The 21963-nt window shown below is 37.1% G+C and overlaps 2 protein-coding genes across 2 annotated transcripts; both read right to left on the reverse strand.

Moving 5' to 3' along the window:
- LOC111810827 (protein NOI4) lies at window positions 1-2122 on the reverse strand. The gene is made up of 3 exons (XM_023697633.2): window positions 1968-2122; window positions 852-1028; window positions 1-326 (listed from the first exon to the last, which is right to left on the reverse strand). The coding sequence occupies exons 1-3, from the start codon at window positions 1971-1973 to the stop codon at window positions 285-287; spliced, it is 225 nt and encodes a 74-aa protein (XP_023553401.1). The 5' UTR covers window positions 1974-2122; the 3' UTR covers window positions 1-284.
- Window positions 2123-3547: 1425 nt separating this feature from the next.
- On the reverse strand, window positions 3548-20678 carry LOC111810750 (E3 ubiquitin-protein ligase UPL1). The gene is made up of 17 exons (XM_023697520.2): window positions 20552-20678; window positions 20327-20428; window positions 18737-18832; window positions 18445-18651; window positions 10281-18209; window positions 9877-10194; window positions 9129-9330; window positions 8775-9055; window positions 8325-8605; window positions 6799-7918; window positions 6566-6712; window positions 5817-5897; window positions 5470-5695; window positions 5241-5380; window positions 4842-4948; window positions 3832-4213; window positions 3548-3742 (listed from the first exon to the last, which is right to left on the reverse strand). Exons 2-16 carry the CDS (start codon window positions 20357-20359, stop codon window positions 4111-4113), a joined length of 11271 nt encoding a protein of 3756 aa, XP_023553288.2. The 5' UTR covers window positions 20360-20428; window positions 20552-20678; the 3' UTR covers window positions 3548-3742; window positions 3832-4110.
- Window positions 20679-21963: the final 1285 nt, after the last annotated feature.

A 21963-nucleotide genomic window follows, 5' to 3' on the forward strand; every position in this document is an offset into this window, starting at 1 on the left:
TTTCAGAAAGAATAATAGAGATTGAATATAAGATATAAGGGGCAAAAAGGGGCAGAAAGGAGGTAGAGACAAATGAGATGGAATAGCTCAGCTTCTAGTGACCATTTATCATAGCAGTATCACAAACAAAGGTAAAATTGTTCTACCTTTTTCCTCCATGACCCAGATTATGAAGCAAATAGTATAGCAGGCTGATGATCACAGCTTTGAAAATCTCATCTTCTTCGAAGACCAGTGGACGATCTTAGGCCGTTTCGGTGGTTATCTACAGACAGGTAGTACCATCAAGATTCTGTAGGTGGGCTCTGAATGCAGCAGAACCATTTCTGGAACAGAAAAAAAACATAATCCCATCAAGGAAAGGTGTAACAGCTCATAAAGAATGATCAAACAAGCATCAATTTCATTTCACCTCACTGGTTGTTGATTAAACCAAAAGAAGCAAAAAACAGTGCTTGAGCATCATTCCAAAGTCCAAAAACATCTATTTCATTTCAATGAAGAATGATCAAACAAGCACAGAAGTCCATTATAAGATAACTCTTAGAAGAAAGTTAATATTTTCATAGAAACCAAATAACTGAAATAATATCGAAATATAAAAGGTAGTGATTGGCAGGGATCAGCCTTCAAGAATATTCGTACTCATCCAAAACCAACAAACGATCTACCTTCATCTCTTTCGATCCCATTCCCTCGAGTTACAACCAACCCTTTTATCCTAATGGTATTCCGAACATATTTAGGCGCACAAATGATCAGTAAATATCACAATGAAGAGGAGGTATATACACATATAGCAGGCATTATAGAAAAGGCTAGGAAAAAACATTGTGTTCATAGGATCTTACAGCCTGAGGTTTGCCAGAGCCTGCTGCTGCAGGCCTTAGTGCCTTTCCAGGTGATCCGATTTGGCCACCGGATTTCTTCTCACATCTTGCCTTATTAAAGATCACAGTGAAGCCCTCTGCAGAAGCAGGGTTATTAACATCCCATTCACCAAACTTCGGTAGTGGCTGACCCTTCTCCTGTTAAAGTACATACATTTATTTGATTCTAGACATTAAAATGCATACATTATATGCTTATATCATGTCCCCATCATTAACAATTAACAATATGAATGAAATGTCCAACGAAAATCTATGTAATATATCCTCCACATCAGTTTCAATTAATAATGCAATGGAAAGGATTAGAGAAAAGCGTAATCCAGATTCTAAGACCAAATTGGAAAGTTTAACAGCTCAAACGACTAGACAGAGCTAAAGTACATGGATTAAATTTATAATTTAACCCAACAAAAATGTTCAGATTTGTCGATCAAAAGCAGTCATACAACGAATAATGAAAATAATGATTCAAATTCCGAACGTTTAGTCTCTTAAAATATAGATCATGGATTTCGAAGTAAAAAGTTGAAGGACTTATTGCTTTTTCTTCCATTATGATATAAAAATAGGATGATTCATAATTAATAGCAGAAATCATAAATTAGACGAAGGAATTGCGAGATAAAAAGATGAGAAAGTGATGGGAAAAACTAAAAATGTTTCTTCACAGCTGATTTAAATTTTAAATACCCTTGGTCTATCAGAATTCTATCAATTACAAATACTTGGGCATGATAACGGAAATTCAATCCAAACATACGAAAATGTCGAGTCCCAGTGACTAACACACTAGATGATAAGATCAGACTGGAGAGGAAATGCAGATTCATAACATATCACAAAAATTATAAATAAATCATTTGAATTCAAAAAAGAGGAAGAAATAAAACATATAATGATAATGATAATGATAATGAGGAAGAAAATCTCCAAGAAAAGAGGGGGAACAATCGAGGCAGTGAATCTAAAAGGAAGAAAGAAAGGAGATGACGAAATGGGGAAATGGACACAATGAAGCAAAAGAACAAAACCGAATTCGGGGAAGTAAATGGAATGAATTGAGGAATGACATACCGCCATGATTGCAGAAATTGGGAGAAAGGAGAAGATAATCGGCCAAAACGAAGAAGGGAAGAAGGGAAGAAAGAGGATGGCGACACCAGGAGAAGGAGAGGAGCGAGCAAGAGAGACAAGAAGAAGAGATTTTGTTTATGCCAAATCGGCCTCCAACTGCTGCCTTTTATTTCGATTCTAAATAATTATTAATAATAATAATAAATATCGGCTAAATTAATTAAAAAGCTAAAAATAACAAATTTTCCATAATAATCTTAAAACTCTTTTTAAAAAAAGTTAATATATTTTTTCTATTAATATTTTATTTCAAAAATAATATTAAAAAAATACTTATGAAATTTTAAAAGTCCTAATAACTCATAATTAAAATTAAAAATAAAAGTTGTGTCGAGGAGAAAGTAGGTCTGTCTTTTGACTTATTAAGTTATAACATTTGCTCCCTTTCATACGACTCCGCTTCAAGATTTAGAGATTTGTTTTATTTAAATTTCATGTTATTTATTTATAGTTGTTTTGTTTTAAGATTTTAGTTACGAATATTTAAAGTTCATGGCATCGATTTTTCTACTAAAAATAAAGTTGCAACTGCATGCATGACATGACTCTTAAGTGCAAAAGTAACATTAACAATCTTAACCCTTATAAAAGAAATGTTTAAAAAAGTCCTTAATGTACGATGCCACGAACTATTATATTTCAAAGATTATAGATTACCTCCAAACTTTTTCACTTTTTTTTCTAAAAGTTTAAGGGTATTGATGTTAATTTTGAAAATTCATATTTAAAAAGGTCTCGATTTAGGCATTGGTTATAATCACCGAACAAAAAAAAATAAATAAATAAATAAAGAACATAAAAGTCAACACAAGAGAATGGTCATGGTGAAATGCTGTTTGAAACTTTTAAAATGCATGATATTTGTTAGGCATTGGTTTTATTTTTAAAGAACATTTTTAAAAGATTTAGACATTTAAGTTGAAACTTTTAAAATCAGAAGAAATCAAATTGAAATGGAATAAAAAGAATGTAGCTGTTTGTTTCGAACCTTTTGGTAAATCGAGATTTCCAAACGTGGTGAAATGCTTCCGTCTCACACTTTCAATGCTTCCGTCTCACACTTTCAATACCAACCCAAACGTTCTACTTATATGCAATCAAGACAGGGAATAAAAATTCAAGAGACACAACGCAAAGGAAGAAATCTCGAGTTTTCAGTAAAATTGTTGGGGATTTAGGAGCATAGTAGTACTGTGGAGTTGTTGTACAAACCAGGAATGGACAAACTCTATTGGAAACGACAACGGCGTCAAAATCATCGAAACATCGTCGAATAAACGAAGGGAAGGTCGAAAGTTCATTCTACACTTTCAAGTGAAGAAGACGAACCATCAGGTCTCAATTTCGGGTTTCACTCTCGAGTAGCCCACGGGGGCTACGGCTTACTCCCAACAGTCCAAACCCTAAACCCTAAAGGAGCAAATAAAAGAATTACGAAGACACATTGGGTACAATACCTTCTTTTTCAGTCTTTTTTTTTTTTTTTTTTTTTTTTCTTATTAAACCAATAAGAAAAAGAATTACGAATACCAATATACAAAGTTGTAGAATTATTAAAAACAAAATCCCTTTACCTCCCACCAATCATTTAAAAGAAAGAAACTAAGAACAGTGGCAATAACAATGGCCCTTGAAATAAGGACAAAAAGCTCACATATTATCCCTAGGAACTATGGCTATGCTTGTTTCTGTTGTTTTCCACCAAATCTGACCACCTGTAAAACAAAAAACCAAAATGATTTGAGGACGAAGTTTAAGCCATCCATTCAGAAAAATATATACATTCAGTGTTTTTATTACCAACCTGACGTTTATATACACAAACATAACAAGGTTGACTACTCATCAGACGTAGTTTAGTTTGTTGGCTGCAAGAGGAGCGAGTGATATGCACGTCAAAGTCTTCAAACAAACCCACAGTACTCTGTCTGCTCGGTCGCAAGCTTTTTATTTATCTTCCAGAGAACTCGATCGATCCTCGCAAGTTTTCCAATGCTGGGGCTGCCCATAATTTTGTATTTCACTAACATGTACATGGCAATTTCAGATAACATTTGTCTCCAAATGCAAATCGAACCGTGGCTCAACCAAAGCCGAATCCTTCACTGGCTTCGTGAATGGCAAGCATCAAGCGTTCCTGAAGCTGCTCCTTCGATGAGTACTCGGGAAGATCTAGTTGATTAAAGCTGAAAGAAAGGATGTGAGAACTTGTTTGTTAAGGCTGGAAGAATATTTCTCAGAAGATTGAATGCCTAAAAAACAATAGAATAGGTGTTAGATGAACACGACTCTCCACAATGGTTGATATTGTCCACTTTGAGCATAAGCTCTCGTGGCTTTGCTTTAGGCTTCCCCAAAAGGCCTCATACCAATGGAGAGAGTATTCTTTGATTATAAACCCATGATCATTCCCTAAATTAGCCGATGTGGGGCTTTCAACCAACATCCAACACCTCCCCTCGAACAAAGTACGCCTCCCCTTAATCGAGTCTCGACTCCTTTTTCTTTTGGAGTCCTTTGTTCGACATTTGAGGATTCTATTGACATGACTAAGTTTAGGGCATGGCTCTGATACCATGTTAGATAAACACGACTTTCCACAATGGTATGATATTGTCCACTTTGAGCATAAGCTCTCATGGCTTTGCTTTGGGCTTCCCCAAAAGGCCTCCTACCAATGGAGAGAATATTCTTTGATTATAAACTCATGATCATTCCCTAAATTAGCCGATGTAGGGCTTTCATCCAACATCCAACAATAGGAACAGTAATGCATAAATAAGAATTCGGATAGAACGGCATTTAGATTCCCACCATGTATGGGCTGATGGCAACCTATCAGAAGCTCCATATGCCTTGCGAATGTGAAACCTTTGAGGCCCAGAGATACCTTGCAAAGCTTTAAAACCCTCCAGTGGAACCTGAAAAATCACAAATAAATGATGACTTCAAGAAAAAATCATTATGCTACGAAAATATTAGTGTTTGTGTGTGTGGCAAGATATCTTTACTTGCGAACCAAGATGTTACAAGTGCACGATGCTCGAGACTAAAAAGACTAAACATACACCAACCATTTCAAACATCCACAGAAAGGGCAATATTTCAAGCATCAGATTGGGACCAACCATGAGGGAAACATTAAAAATGTTGATGAAATCTTATAGAAAAGATAATCAAACAGACTTGAACAACATTTTATTTTGCCATTACCTTTGATGTTCCAGTCACAAACTGCAGCAATCTTGCCATGTCTTCCTTACTAAAGGATTTAACTACCTCCCAAAACCACTGCACAACACTTGATGCAGCTGTGTAGACAGTATACTCTGTGTTTGCCTTCAAATCATCCACTGAAAGACAACATAAAAAAGATTAAAACCTCATATAGTAACCCGAAAACACCAGACAACACAAAATTATTTTGTATAAAAGAACTCACAATCAATTTCTGGAAGCCCACTGATGAGTAACTCAAGCTCTTTGTCGTTAAAAATAGAAATAAGTTCTCGAGGCACGAGCTCATTAAAACCATCTAGAAATGAGTTAATCTGAGGGCGGATAGCATTGGTTAAAATATGATCTGCGACAAGGTCTACATATTCATGCTTTGTTTCTTCAGTAACCCTTATATTTCTTCCTCCTGGCTTAAGCTCGTAATCAGTGACCTAAACATTTGAAAAGAATATTAAAAAGACTAAGTAGTGCCAGAATTCATTCCAAAAAGAAAAGCATTTACCACACACACAAAAACAGGATTGACAGGTGTCCAAATTTTTGGATTATGACCTCATTTTTCTCATAAAGAATGTGCTTCTCCTCGTCTGCATCCATGCTAAATGTAAGATCAGGAATGTCACTCACATCGTTCTGACAGAGAGATTCAAAAGTTAGGAAATAAAATATTAAAAAAAAAAAAAAAAAAAAAAAAAAAAAAAAAACCATGTTTTGTTGAGCATTGTTGGGAGGAAGTCTTACGTTGACTAATTTAGAGGATAATCATGGGTTTACAAGTAAAGAATACATCTCCATTGGTACGAGACCTTTTAGGGAAGCCTAAAGCAAAACCATTAGAGCTTATGCTCAAAGTGGACAATATCATACCATGGTGGAGGATTGTGGTTCCTAACATGGTATCAGAGTTATGCCCTTAATTTAGCCATATCAATAGAATCCTCAAGTGTCAAACAAAGAAATTGCTAGCCTCGAAGGTATAGTAAAAAAGTGGCTCATGTGTTGAACAAAGGGTGTACTTTGTTCGAAGACTCCAAAGAAAGGAGTCGAGTCTCGATTAAGGGGAGACTGTTCGAGGGCTACATAGACCTCAGGGGAGGCTCTATGATGTACTTTGTTTGAGGGGAGGATTGTTGAGGATTGTTGGGAGAGAGTCCCACATTGGCTAATTAGAGGATGATCATGAGTTTATAAGTAAGGAATACATCTCTATTGGTATGAGGCCTTCTGGGGAAGCCCACTCAAAGTGGACAATATAACATAAAATCAAGTTTAACTGTAATTAACACAGAAAATCAACCCACCTCCAGCATCCACTTCAAGTTTTTATAATAATCAGGATCGACTGCTTCTATATCATGGTAAGTCACCTTAACCCCAAGAATGTGCATGTAGAAAGATCTTGTGAAATAAACATCCAAAAGTTGCCCATCAAACAGGGCCTTTGCAACCTGCATAAAATTGAAAATATAATAAGTCAAATTGAAACAGCAAAATAATCCTAGCAAATATCAGAATCCCAGTTTTAGTCAATTACCACACGGCCAACGAATTTAAAGTAGGAAAGATGTTCTGTTTGGTAGACAGAATTTGGATTTGGCTGGAAAGTTGCATTATTTCCAACTGTAGTGAATAGCAAGGCTCCCTTGTCAAAAATAACCCTTGAAAGTAACTGATACCATTCTCTTGTCAGGCCACCCGCATCAACACCCTCTTCACCTTGAAACTGCACAGTCAACCGTCCTCTCAAATCTTGAGTTGGACGTTTACGCAACTGATTATATGAATCCTCCAAAATATAGGCCCGACGAACACTGATCTGCAATGGACCATAAATATGTTGCTTATTCTGTTGCCTAATTCTTGAACGGAAATAGGCTCTCTTATTATCAAAATCAATCAGCCTAGGAGCCTTCAACAATATTGAAAGTGACTTCTCTAATAAGCCCGGGTTTTGTCTAATAAAAGCATTCAAAATACGGCGATGCCTCTCAGAAAATCTTGTAAATGTAACAGCACCATCAGACTTTTTCTGATAATCAGCACCCTTCATGCTTAGTGCGTCTGAACTGCCAGCAGACTCTTTGACCTCTCTTGCAGTAATATTGGCATGATCTTGTTGCAAAATGGACAGATTTGCTTGAAGCTTTTCAGACAAAACAAAGAAAGCCTCAATGAATGGCAGGAGTCTCTGACCTCCAGGAGGTAGAGGAGAGGAAGAGATAGTGCCCTGGAGTAGCCCCCCAACATTAATTGGCGTAGTGAAAGAGGAGCTCTGAGACAATTGTGTCTCAATCACACTTATACAGTCACTTAATGTTTGCCACAATGGCTCTAGTTCCACATTCAACCTCCACATGATGGCTTGCTCCTCTAATTCAATGTCACACTCTGAACTTTTGGTTTCCCTCGTACAAGGGGAAGTAAGTGAACTAAGAACCTGCAAAACACGTACAATTGCTGCCCCAGCCATTGAACTAGCACTTAAACCTAACATGTTCGTATTCTTCAAGGTAACAAGCTCGCTGATAGCAGAGCTGCTCAAGCCATTAGCAAGTTCTGAGAGTTCTGACATGAAGAATTTTCGATGGGGTGCCACAACTGAGGACAACTTTTTCAGTATCTCACCAGCTAGCGCATATACTTTATCAGAAAGCCTAAACACCAGTTACCACACAAAATTAGTTTCTTCAAGTGAAATAAAAAAACAAAACATTTGCAGGACAAAAAAATCTTTAACAGGTTAGGTTAAATGTGAGTTTGTCATGACACAGTGAATAAGTGCTTTTAACTAATTAAAACCCCTTTTTAAAATGTGTATGAACTTTCGTTGCATAAATAAAGTACTCTCCAAAACACTAAAAAACACTTCAAATGCTTTTAAACTCTTCTTCCGAGTGTGCTTGCAGAATAACTGTCTTACTTAAAAACACTTTCTCAAAAGTCATTCCCCCAACGTCAATATAAAAGCTAAAAGGAAACCAATAACTAATTGGTTATCATCACACGCCAATAGAATAAGGTAGACAAATCAAAAGACATTATAAATTGGAAGATGAATACCCCTCGCGGCCAAGAAGTGCGCATAAATTGCACAAAACAGACTGCGGCAGTAGCAAGAAGATATTATGTATGTCATTACTCCTTTTTCCACCTGAAGTTGACCCAGCAGCATCACTACTTTCTTGCTTTGATTCTCCCTCAGGCAAAGCAGGATACTTTGAAACAACACTAGCTTCATTAACAGGCAAAATAGGGGGATTTCCTGTTCTATGTTCAGATCGGGACTGATGCTCTAGTTTTGATGATGCAATATGAACAACTACTTGAAGGAGGCACATCACCTGCAACATATGGATTTTTTTAATTAGAAAATGGGGAGAGGGAAAAGCATAAATGTTAAAGCATAATAATATCCAAAATCTGCAAAGAAGCATGCAGCATTTGCGCCCAAGGGAAAAATTGAGCTCAAGTCATTTCAACCAATGCTCTTCTCTTTTCAATCCATCATACCTGTTCAAGACGCACAACACTACGCAAGAAAAGTGGTCGATTCAAAAGCTTCAGGAATAGAACCAAAGGAACAATTCCGGCTCGACAGTTTTTTAAATTACTTGATAGAAGTCCTGCCACAACTTTCTCCTTCCCCTTCTTAGTTTCCATGAATGTAGAACTCAAATTCTCAGGGAAAGCCTCCAGGTCGAAGTAGAATAACATATTGGCAACAGAAGAATGATTTGTAGCCAAATAAGTTAAAATCTCAAGAATACGACGCAACACCAAAGGAGGAAGACCTGTTATGATACATAAAAAGTATAAATATAGTAATGAAAAAATGAGACAAAAATTAAGGGAAGAATGTACTACCATCCGACAACTGTGATTGACCATAAACAACATTTGACTGACAACCATAAAGCCTCTGAGAATTGATTGTTGCAACTCCACCCACAAAACCTTCAGCCTCGGAATTGATCATATCTAGTAAAAGGTAAACTAGAATTGTCCTTGTAACACTATGTGCACAAAGGTTAAACAAAAGTCTCTGCAATAGACCTTTTCCAAGCGGCTAGACAACATAAGAAAAAAATAAAATGCCACATTAGGTGGAGAATACCTGGCAGCAGAACACCTAAATTTTAATTTTCCAGACAGTACAATTTTTAAACATGGCTACCTCATTAAAAGGTAAAAAATCTCCTTTCATCAATTGAAAGAACTTTTCCAATAGAACACGAAACAAAACCAATTATTGTTTTATGAAAAATATGGAAATCAAACTATTTTATTATATAAAAAGAACCGAATGGTAAGAACAAATATCTAATTAATTAATCACGTAACAGCAGATCAAAACTACATTCATAATTCCATAACAATTCAACCTCAACTTGTATTTAACCCTCAGTTCATCAAAAGAAAGCATTAAATACTTAAATCCTAGGATCAGACTCAAGTATACACAAAAATAATAAATCTATTTGCAGATATCAGAATGGGCTGTGTTAAGAATACACTCTAAACTGTCCAGTAACTATAAAATGTAAATTTAGTTCAAAAATCATCCAATGGGTAAAAATCACTCAAATCATTATAACATATGATATTACATTACCTGGGCTAATCTTAGAAGTCGTATTAAAGATTTTAACGATTTTCCATCCAGAAGGGGTTCGCCTTCAATTTCTTTCATCGTCAGGCTATCTGCAATGGCAGAAGCTGCTCTACCACCAATTGTAACTCCAACACCCCTGTCCATTACTGTCTGCCTATTGAAACCAAGGCCATTCCTTCGATTGCCCAGTCTTTGGGTGTTACTGAAGAGAGTGCCAGCCTGATAGTGACTCATTGCTCGATCTCTAAGCATCTGAGCTTCAGCTTGCAATGAAGAAGGGAGTGCTGACAAAACTGCCTCCGAGGAGTTTAACAGAAGCTGGAAAACAAGAAGGAAAAATGGTTAAACTCAGAAACAAAAACATATTGAGAAATGAACACAGAGATAAAGTCCAAGATTCGAACTTCTTGCCGCAAATTAGCAGGCAATGTAGCAATGATAGAAGCATTATGCATATCAACTGGTTGTCCCTCTGCCTGCTGAGCAACACTCTGTGCTCTCTGCTGGGCCAAGACTTCTGCTTGGATACCAGGAGGAAGTGCCGCTAAGAATTCAGGATCAATATCATCCGCTGAGGGTAGAGCATATGTAGGAGGTTGAATGGGCTGAGCTTGCTGTGATGCAAGAACTTCTGCTCGCAAGTCCTCAGGTAATGCCTCTAAAAAAGTAGGATCTAAAGCATTAGCACCAGACGCTTCATTACTCATTCTACTTTGATCTGCCTGGTTAACAGCCGGAGCAACCTGCACATTTTGCTCTGAAGTTGACCCACCTCTACCGTTCTCAGATGTTGGAATATGTTGCTCAGTAAGAATTTCTTCAGCATCATTATCATTCATGTCAACATTAACACTTGCACCAGCAGAAGAGACCTGGCAATCACCAGGATTGGGCATCTCTAATCCAAAGTTCGATACTACATGATTCCCATCAACGGCATCCATTTCAGAAGAACCAGGACGGTATATGGCCTGAGATGGCATTTCATGAAGATCTGTAGGCACTTCAAAAGTTCCATCACAATCCAGGTTGTCGAACTGAGGTAATGTCTCAATCTGCTGATCAGAAGCACCATTTTGTTCTCCCATATCCATCCTGTCATGTTCACTCAAAGTAATATCCGGTGCATGAGGTTGAATAGACATAGGTTCATGCTCCTGCACATTTTCCACAGCTTCTTCAATTATAGATTCTGAATTGACGTGATGGGAAATAGCACTCTCAACAGTTACATTTGTTTCATGATGTGAGGCTTCAACAGAGTTATCTGGATTCTGGTCGTCGTTTTGTTGACTTCTAGCATTACCAGATTCTGCTACTACTAGATTATTAATGGACGGAAGGGTATCCAGTTGTTTATCCTGAACTCCTAAATTTTGAGGAAGGCTTTCTGCAGGCATAATGCCATGCATATAAGATACAAACAACTCCTCAACAGCCTGAGCAACTGCAATAGCCTGAGTACTTCCTTGAGGTTGACCATCATCAGTCCAACGACCATCATCCAGCCCTCTTCTTCCTGCAAAAGGCAATGGATCTATACCGATAGGATAGTCAGCCAAGGGAGGTGGAGCCGCACCACCAAATAAACTATTTTCCACATGGTTGTATGGAAAAACGGGAGCATCGAACACATAAAAGTTGGATGCATCATAACTCCCAGATGATAAAGTATCCAAGTCACGAGATAAATTCCCAGTAGATGACCGCATCGACACCATATCTCCTGACTGGGATGGCCTAAGTAGTAGAGGATGCTGGAAACCATTCACTTCAACAACAGATCGCTCAAAGGAGGACCTACCAGTCTGATGGCGGCGTTCCAAGTATAGAGACCTCCGGAAACGAAAAAGGTCATTAACATTACCACCTTCAAAAGGTTCAGTAGCAACATCAACAAGCCCACTAGCACCTCCAGGCTGCCCAGGTATCTGTAGATGATCCAATCCATCAAGTGCCTCCCTCCACCTGTTCTCAATGACTCTATTCTCATGAAAATCATCATCCTCTTCATCTACCATTTCATCATTGTAGTCATCTGCCAGTCTGGTATCATCAGTATCTGGCAGGGACATCATTCCACCATCATCTTCAGCTATATCCTCATCCACATCCTCCCCATCGTCGTCGTCATCATCATCTTCTGCATCATCATCTTCATCACCCATCTCCTCATCTGCCCTGTTCTCTACATGAAAGCTCATCTCAATTTGGTCCGAATTGTGCAAGACGCCAGCTTCTCCCATCTCCTCACGCATAAACTCCGTTCCAAGGTCCATATGCAGGTTTGCAGTCATTGTCCCTTCCACTTCTAATCTCATTTCCCGCTCAAGGGACCAATTTGATTGAGTGTGTACATTGCCATAATTTTGAGCAGTAGCAAATTCTTGCTGATTATTTTCAGCTGCCTCTCTGACCAACTGTTGACTGCCAGCATTTTGGTTTTGCCCAATAGTGTCATCAGTTGAGACTGTATTTATCTGGTCACCAAGCCTCTCATTTAACCCTGGAGATTTTTTTTTCACCATTCCATCAGACTTCATTATTTGCTCACTGGCATTGGCAGCTCTCGTCAGGCTTTCCAGAGCCTTCAATACAAGGTTCACAATTTTAGGAGCATCAGGGTGGTCCAGATCAACCACTTGTAAAATATTAGTCAGACATTGAACCATTCCTCCATCAATCATGCTTTTAGCAATGTCAGGTGAGCAGCCTGAACCTGGCAAGTTACTTGAAGAAGAATTTTTGGACAATATAGAATATGCCAAATTAGAAAAGGCAAAAATTCTTTTATCCGGCAAGACAGAGTTCTTATTCGAGCTGCTTTCAGAGCTGGAAAAAAAAGATAATGCTTTCACAAGCTCATTAATTACTCGTCTACGACCTTCACTAGAACGACCACAAAGAACCACGAGATAATAAGAAGCTTTTTCAGATAGCTTGTCTCTCCATTCATCAGGTCCTGCAGATTTATCGACTGAAAGAGGAAGTAATCGTTGCAAAATATGGTAAATAATCCCACCTTGTCCAGCACTATCCAAATGATTACAGCCTCGAAGTTGACACATTTCAGAATCACGTCTAAGAATGACCCCTACAGCATGCACATACATCAGAAGGATGTCACTCAATAATTTGAGAACAAAAGTCACTTTAGCCAGTCCAGTAGATTTTTCAGATTCATCCTCTAAATTGTTTTTATCCACAGCTTTTGATTTACCCTTTACCTTGGTATCAGGTTCATCTACCTCCATAGAACAGAAATTACTAACAGAATCCGCCCGGTTTTGTGCCAATGGGTACTTCACAACAATTTCAATAAGTTGGTTGATTACTTGAGTGAGATTTGCAGGAATCTTCTTGTGATTTTTGGAGTATTTCCCTGATCCATCATAAATCTTATTTTCAGATATCTTGACACTTTCATTTGAAGACAATCCAACTTCCGTTCCAGATACTTTTGATCTCTCCTTCTCCTTTTCTTTCTCCTTTTCTTTCTCCCTTTCCTTTGATAACACAACAAAAGTATGGCCACCTGATGTCTCCAACTGACAAACTGCAGCTGAGGCTTTCATGAAAACCATGGGATCTCTGGAAATAACAGCTGACATTGAAGCCAAAAAATTGCAGGCAGATGTACGCTCAGCATGCCGCCTTCCACCCAAATTTTGCCGTATTTCCATTTCCATTGCTGTTTGAAGAGTCTGAGGGTCTTCAAGAAGATGTCGAACAATAGCAGAAGCCAGAGTGTCATAACCAGGAAAGAAACAAGTTCTTGGAAGATTAAAGAGTTCAACCAGACCTCCATTTTCAAGAAACTGCAAAGCAAGAGCATGAATTTTTGTCAACCGTGCACATAGCTGTAGGACTGCTTGCATGATTACTCCAGGAACACGTTGTTTTATCAAGTCACATGCAAACAGCATCATCTGATTACACTCATCAGCAGTTAAATAACCTGTAGGCTTTCCCAGTACATTCTCAAATACTGACCCAGATTCTTTATTATCAGTTTTATCAGTTTTATCATCTCCAATGGACATAGGTGCTAACATGGGTAGTTGCCCACCGCCAGACAAATCAGGTGGAGAACCCACTGGAGAACCAACAGTATTTTCAGAAATAATTTTGGGTCGACACTGTAACATGCTGTCCAAGATTAGCAATAAAGCACTTACACATTTTGGTACCGCAGGAGCAGCAGCATTTCTAGACTTGAAATTTGTCAGAATATCTATAACAACAGACACAATGCCCTCTTGTGCAGCAATTTTACGAGCATTCCAATCCTCAAAAAGAAGCAACGCAATAATATGCAATAACATACTTAAAGCTCCATTATCCTTTGTCAAATCCAAGGGGCAAAGCTTTAACTGATGAATAAGATAAGACATCACTCTGGGACGATCTTCACCCTTGTTCCGGTTGCAGAGAGTCACAAGCAAATCTGTTAATGTGAATGCCATTTTGTCACTACTCTGGAATAATCTCAACGATGCAGCCAGAATATCATCAACTGGAGGTGCCTTTGCATGCCCCTCATCAGTCAATACATCCATAGATTTGTCACCATTATCTACTTTAGATGATTCTGATGAATTCCCCATTGATAGTGCAAGGGCACGAGCAAGTTCATTGTCTTCCTGCACAGGATCCTCGGCATGACTAAATAGCCACTCCATTGCCATCTCCACGCTATTTATTCCCACCCTTCTCAATGCCTCCTCTGCTCTTTCCCTTGTAAAACCCATCTCAACCATTGTAGCAATAGTAGCTTCATTGGGTGGTGGGGGAATGAACCGTGGGTTAGTGGTCCCAGCAATTCCATTGTGATTTCGTTTAACATCACTAACACCATAATATATGTGTGTAACAAGAGAAACAATGGAAGCAATGAATGACGGATTACAGTTTGGAAACTTGGGATGATTCCAGATAGGTAGTAACACATCAAGAACTTGGGCCTGCAGCATTCGAACAAAAACTTCAGGGTCCCTTGGCACAGGAAACAATCCAATGGACAGACCAACAGCCACAGGTTGAATGAGCTGTTGCACTTGGGATGCCGAATTTGGAGACAAAAGTAGCGTAGAACTAACAAAATACTCAAGCACACGACAGTAACCCTGTATCGTATCAAATAGCCATGGACTATGAGACAAGTTGCTTTCTTCATTTGTCGTCTCATGATCAACTGCTGAATTTTGAACAGAATATGGTAGTGACCATAGCAATTGACTTGTAGCCTGAAATGTTGTAATTAGCTCCTTGAAGGTACCATGTACATAGAAGTTATTAATCATAGCTGAATAACAAGTACGCTTTCTGCCATCAAATGTAAGTGCTGCCATATCATCTACAACCTTTCCAAGATATTGACACTTCACTGGCAAGGAAATATCAAGTCCTGATGAACTAGAATGCCCAGAGAAATTAAGAGCATCAAGAAATATTTTGGATACAGCAGTTCCAAGAGCTTTTGAGGCAGAATTCAATGATCCAGAGTCAACTCTACGACGGTTGGATGATGTAAATCCCTTGACAAGAGCTGTGAAGAAAGCATGCAATGTTGAAGCAAGCTTGTTCAAAATTTCAGAGACAAGAACCTCAGGACTTTTCTTTTTCAACTCTGGAGTAGATGATGCCTCTGGAATTCCAGCAGAAGCTTCAGAATCAATATTAAAAGGCTCTAGATATCGTCCACTTCTTCCACCTCGTAAGTGCAACCCATGTCGACTACGGCGATGGAGACTTTCACTAGAGTGAACAACAGAGAGAAACTCACGCTCCCCACCCCACAAATGAGAACCATTTCTAAGGGAAACTGGATTCATGTATCTCACCACTGGCATGTTTGCATCATCATCACTCTCTCTTCCAGGAGTATTTGAAGGAGTTGAATCTGAACTTTCTGATTCTTGATCCGCACTTTTCTTGTCATCTGTTTTTGAATGATTATCCAAAGAAATTTGCCAAATTATTTCCCTGTAAGTGCATCCAATATCTTTCAATATATCAGCATCGGAAATTCCCAGTTCAGAAACCAAAGTTGTAGTCCCCTTCAACAAAAAGTTGCACAAACACAGTATACTTTCTAGACATGAAAGATGTTTCAAACCCCTAGTTTGCTTCGAAGATTCAACTAGAGCAAGATGTAACCCTTTAATGGATATCAAGAACTCATTTGTTGATTTCAGATGCTCTTTCAAAAATGTACATACTACACGAGCAAGAGAAGCAGAATGCTGAGATGAGAAGCTTTTGAAGGCTATAGAGATGCTCTGACCAACTGACACAGATGGGGGCATCAAGGGCAAAGAAATTAACTGCAATACAGCTTCAATACCCTTCTTCTCAACAAATATGTGACATGCATCAGCATTTTGAAGAACTGTTTCAAGAAGACGGGCAGCGTTGCTCACACAATCAGGAAGAAATGACTCTGGATTTGTAATAGATTGATCAAGAAATAGCTCATCACCACTTTGCTCCAAGTTTCCCGTCTTGGCAGTTCCCTTATCATCTGAAAGGACAGATTTCCTTTCTTCAACATTAGTCTCCATGGGAACTGCAGTAGAAGAGCATGACGGATCAATTGACATACAAGAAGCATCAACCGGAGATCCTATTTTTACAATGGAAGTCAAGATTTCTAACAGCATATCCACTCCAGGCCCACGGAGAGAAGACGCATGACGCATAAGTTCATCAAGCCCACTAGATAATGATCCTGAAGCATCACTAGCAAGGGAACGCAGATAAGTCCTCGAAGTAAATATTTTCACAAAGCACCTTAAAGCATTGCGGTCTTTGACGGCCTGAAGGCCATTGTTGTTTAGACATAAAGCATCCAGACACTGAGGAATGCATGTTATTGCTTCTGCAGAGCAGACAACACCATCCATTACAGCATCAAGAAAGGCAGCAGGAAGACCAGCAGCATCTAAGACAGAAAAACAAGTAGGATCTTTGTGAATTAAATCACTCATAACAGTAGCTGCAAGTGAAAAAACCCCTCCACCAAAATCTTTGGCCCTTCTAAATATTATGCACAAACAATGAGGCAACAAGTTCTCTTCAGAACCATAAAAGCGGGCAGTATTTCCTGGGGCATAAGTTCCAAGGGATATAGCACGCAGTAAGGCTTTCATCAGCAATCGTCGACGGTATGATAGCAAAGCTTCAGAGTAGGAAGGCTGCAAGTCATCCAAATCTGAGGAAGCAGCAATGCCAACTTGCCAATTCCTCCGATCATATTCAAGATGATCCCGCTGTTGCTTTGAACCATTCTCGAAATGTGATACCTCAACCTTCAGGCGAGAAATAGTATCATCCAATCCACCCAAGTCTCTAAATAATGCAACAGCTGGATTGCTATAGTCCATAAAAACTTCTAAAATATGTACAGCAGTGCTGACTAAATGCAAATGTTGTGGATTTGTATCTTTAAGGAGAGGTAGAAGAGTAGGGATAAAGCCAGCTTCACGCATGGCTGAGCAACCTGATGATGACGAGACCAAAACAGTTATGACTGATAATAAGGCCTCAGCAAAAAGAATTGAACACTTTGTAGTATCAGTAATCACAGAATCAACAGCTTTCTGCATGAGGCTGGACAAGATGCCACGATGCCCACCAGAAGTCACTGCAGACAACACAGTTGGTTGGCGTGACCGGTCTTGACAAAGTGCAACCAATGATAATAGACAAAGGATTCGTATTTTCACAGGAACTTCATCCTCATAGCTTAATAAGCCCACTAACTCATTTACAAACTCGGGCTCAGAATTAAAGAAAGTAACTAGATCATCAGCATCACCACTTGCTTGAACAAGAACGATGAAAGCATACAAGCGAATACAGGTATACTGCTGCCGAGCAGATAGAGAATGAAATGCTCTTGCAAACCGCATCCTTGTCAGAAGAGAAAATCTCAAACTAGTAGGCACATTGAATCTTGCAATTAACTTACTTAGAAGTTCTAAATCAGTTTCTAGGCAGAAGCTGACATTAGATAAATGAATGATTTGCAGACCTTTGGCCAACTGTTCTATTTCACTTCCAGATTCATTTATCGCATAGAACTCAAAATGAAGTGTGCAACCCAACTCATGAGTAACCTGGCTGCAACCATTCTGCAAAGCACATGCAATCAGTCCAAGACCTTCTTCCTTTCCTCCCCATCCTTGTGCAAGAGAAAATAACTTTGAGTTCAAAGAAGCATCCCTAATGGTGTACTTCCCAATAGATTTCTTCAAAAAAGCAGCCAAAGTCTGCAAGCAGGCCTCAACTATATCGGCATCAGTTGAAGCTAGAAGACATGATAGATGCTGCTGCAGTAATACATGAACCAAAAACATTAATTTGTGAAATGCTAGTGGATGATAGTGCAATGGTGAAGCTAAATGGAGAGTATTTATCACTTGCACTACAGATGAACATGGCATGCCATGCCTGAAGGATGAAATTACAAACGTAAATCCAAAATAATAAGCAATTATCATCAATGGTCAGTATGCACTAGGAAGAGTGAAATATGGGAAAATACTACTGCACATAAAAACAAACCTCATAAGAGCTATAAAATTGTTTATTAGTGCAATTCTCTAAAATTATTCTTATGACACGCAGAATCTGAAGAACAGCTTCTCTTGGAAATGGAGAATCGGAGCCCAAAAAGCTATCCTCAACCTGCAAATCCTTCCTGAACTTTATGTGCTTCTCAAAAAATGAATCAAAATGATTGAAGAGGTCAGCCCAATGATGGAAATCTCCCTGCATGTTAAAAAATAAATGAAACAAGTCTGAATATACTGTTTGGTAACTATAGAGCAAAATGATGATCCAGTTTCAGAGCCACCTTATCAAATTCCCAAACGAAACCCTTTAGAGGTTCTTCAATATCCTCGAGCGGAACAGATGTAACGTTATTGATGAACGATCTAATTTTTGGAGGCTAACAGAGAAAAAAATAAATAATAAGAAAAAAATAAAAAGGAAAATGTGTGCATAACAATTCTTATACAAAGTTAACAAACAAAAAATTGATCCAAAAACAATCAAACAGTATATAATTAAAAAAAAAAATGTTCAAAATAAAGTAAGCTTTACATAAACGAACATTAGAATCTAAATGCATGGTAGACACCCAAAGAACTAAAACTCGTCTTAGTAAGCAACTAATAACAGCATAAAATCAGTACTAGGCCAAGGGTTACATATCAGTTGGAAGAATTTGACACATAATGTCATTAATAAGAATGAGCTTATATCCATAACAGACTATAGACACCTAAAGCTTTAATATACAAAAACTCAAAGGGTTCTTCAGGTAAGTACTGACTACGAAACTTATAAGAATTGGATTAACAGATTTTCACAATAAATCCCATGCTAAAAAATTTTAACAAGAAATTTCATGATTTGTTCAGCCAATTGTTAAAAAAAATGGCAGGACTATATGGATTGGAAAGCAAGACCAATCGATACTTCATTCTGAAACTTTGAAGGCATAGATATTAATTGTCAATAGAGGAATAACTCCAATAATCATTGTCAAACAGTTAGACAGTATCCATCTAATCTCCTATAGACATGCTCATAAAATTTCAGCAGTTGTTTCATGTCAAAACACCATAGTCATTCATAATATCTTTTTTGTTTTTCCTTTCCCTTCTCTTCTTGAGCCTCAGAAATAAACCAACAACAGAAATATATATATATATATATATATATATATATATGAATCCATTAAGAATCATGTTACCGTATATACTCACATTCAGCATGACAACACAAAAACTAACATGAGATAGACATTCAAAATTAAGCTGAATGCGACGTCCTTATACCATTGAAGACATCCGTTATTACCAGAGTTGTTTTTTCTTCCTTATGTTATGGAATCCTCCATCATGATTCTTTCATCGTTTTGTAAATATTTTTCCTTTATTTTCCTGAAGTGTTGATCTTGAGAAGTCCTTTAAAGTAGCACGCATACATACAGGCATTATAAAGGTAGCGGGATATCCATTAGGAATCATGACCAAAAGTAAACTCGTAAGCAGAGTGACACAAACAATTACATGAGAGGCATATGCCGTATCCTTAATCCATCCTAAATTATGACACTGCTGAAGAAAAACTGAAAAACATATCAAGAAAATAGAAATTCGCGTGGGGTAAGAGCAATTCAAATGATCATAATAATGACCAAAAAGACACTACTCAGCAAACTCAATCCTAATCACGTTTCTTCTTGGCATTCCTACCATGGCAAAGTCCTATTACCAACTTAAAGAAGCATAAAACCAATAAACAGAAAAAGAATTTAGAATCTACCAAGAAACAATTAAAACAAATACAATAATGAAAGAAGCTTCGTGTTCATGAAAAGAATAAAAAGTATATAACAAAGCCATATGCGCAAGGAAACGATAGTGCCGGATACCACTTCTAGCGCCCTCCCCCTCTTCATCTTCATCTTGGTACTGAGAGCATTGCAGAAATTGAAAAACGTTCAAGATGACGACCACTTCCCAGTAACCGAGAACTGATCGAACAACAAGAAATGGAATTAGGCTTGATAATCGAAGTGAATAGAATAAAATACTGGAGTTCCGCAATGATCAGATTGTAAAAACAATCATTTTCCAAGAGAGAGGAAGAAATTTACGTAATTTGAACCGGCAAAGTGAAGAATTTCAAGCTTGTACGATCAGGATCAAGAAGAACGGAGATCAGAGGAAGAAAGGGTGATATAGAGAAGAAGACGAACAGAGTTTAGTGTTGATATATATATGGGTAAACAAGTAAGCGGTAGAGAGTAATTTTGCATCAAAAAGAAAAATTAAATTCAATTAATCGCATTTATTCAATTTTTTTATTAAAACTAAAATATTTCTTTATTTATTATCAAATATTTAATTAAAATAATAATGGTTATAAAATAAATAAATTTTAAAAAAATAATTACGAAATTAAATAAATATTGATGGTAGTTCTTTTTTTTTTTTTTTTTTTTTTAATAAAGATAAAAAAGCATTATGTTACTTTCAAAATTTAATAGATATTATTTAAATGTATAGGATAAAAATATTATGTTAAAAGATATTAATAAAACTCTTTCTTTACGAGTATTTTTTAAATATTATTAAAAAATAAATATATTTTTAAAACATAATACTAACTGACCATAATATTTTTTAGACATTTTTATTTTAAGTTTTTTTTTTTTTTTTTTTTTTTGAAGTTAAAAAATATGTAAAATTATATTTTTATTAATTTAACCATGATTAATTAAGTCAACGGTTCAATCTCATATCTCATAATGGTCGAACATTTTTTTTAAGTAAGCATATACGTTTAAGCCTATATTAGTAAACCAAAAAGTATATATTAATTACCATTGAGTTAGGATCATTTTGACGGTAATAGTCAAACTTAAATAATAATAATAATAATCATGAATATTATAATTAAAAAATTGTGTACCATACATTTTAGTTTAATCAATTTAATTATTATTATTAATTAAAGTTATAGTCTCAAAATAGTAGGTTAATTTATTATTATTATTATTATTTAGTTATATGAATAAATTATAAGACCAATAGTTAAAGTCGGGTTAGACTATTGGCAGTGAAACCAAACTTTGTTAGAGTCGACTTAAGTTTTGGCTATCTCGAGAAGGTAGAGAAATGTCAAATTAAGCTTATCAGAGTTAGTGGACCGACCGTTAGAATGTTAGCTAAAGGCTTGGTTGGATAAATTGTTTAATGCATGAATATTACGTGCTTATTGTTTAAAATTACGTGCTATTAGATTGAATGATTAGGTATATTTTAAAATATGAATTCTCGTGCCTGTTGCATGGTCATGTAATCATAAGTTCACTTCAATAGTTCTATATTGTATGGATACATATTCTCATGATATTATTTATGTTCCTTTATTTTATGTTAGTATTGGCAGTGTAAGCATGTGCTAGTCTGTAGTGGAGTCACTTACCATGTATTTTTTTTTTTTTTTTAGAAATTACCATATTTATTTAAGGTTAAATGATAAGATAAGGAATCAACTACAAGG

Source organism: Cucurbita pepo, chromosome 14 (genome assembly GCF_057944985.1).
Source record: "Cucurbita pepo subsp. pepo isolate OVF chromosome 14, ASM5794498v1, whole genome shotgun sequence".
Taxonomy (NCBI): domain Eukaryota; kingdom Viridiplantae; phylum Streptophyta; class Magnoliopsida; order Cucurbitales; family Cucurbitaceae; genus Cucurbita; species Cucurbita pepo.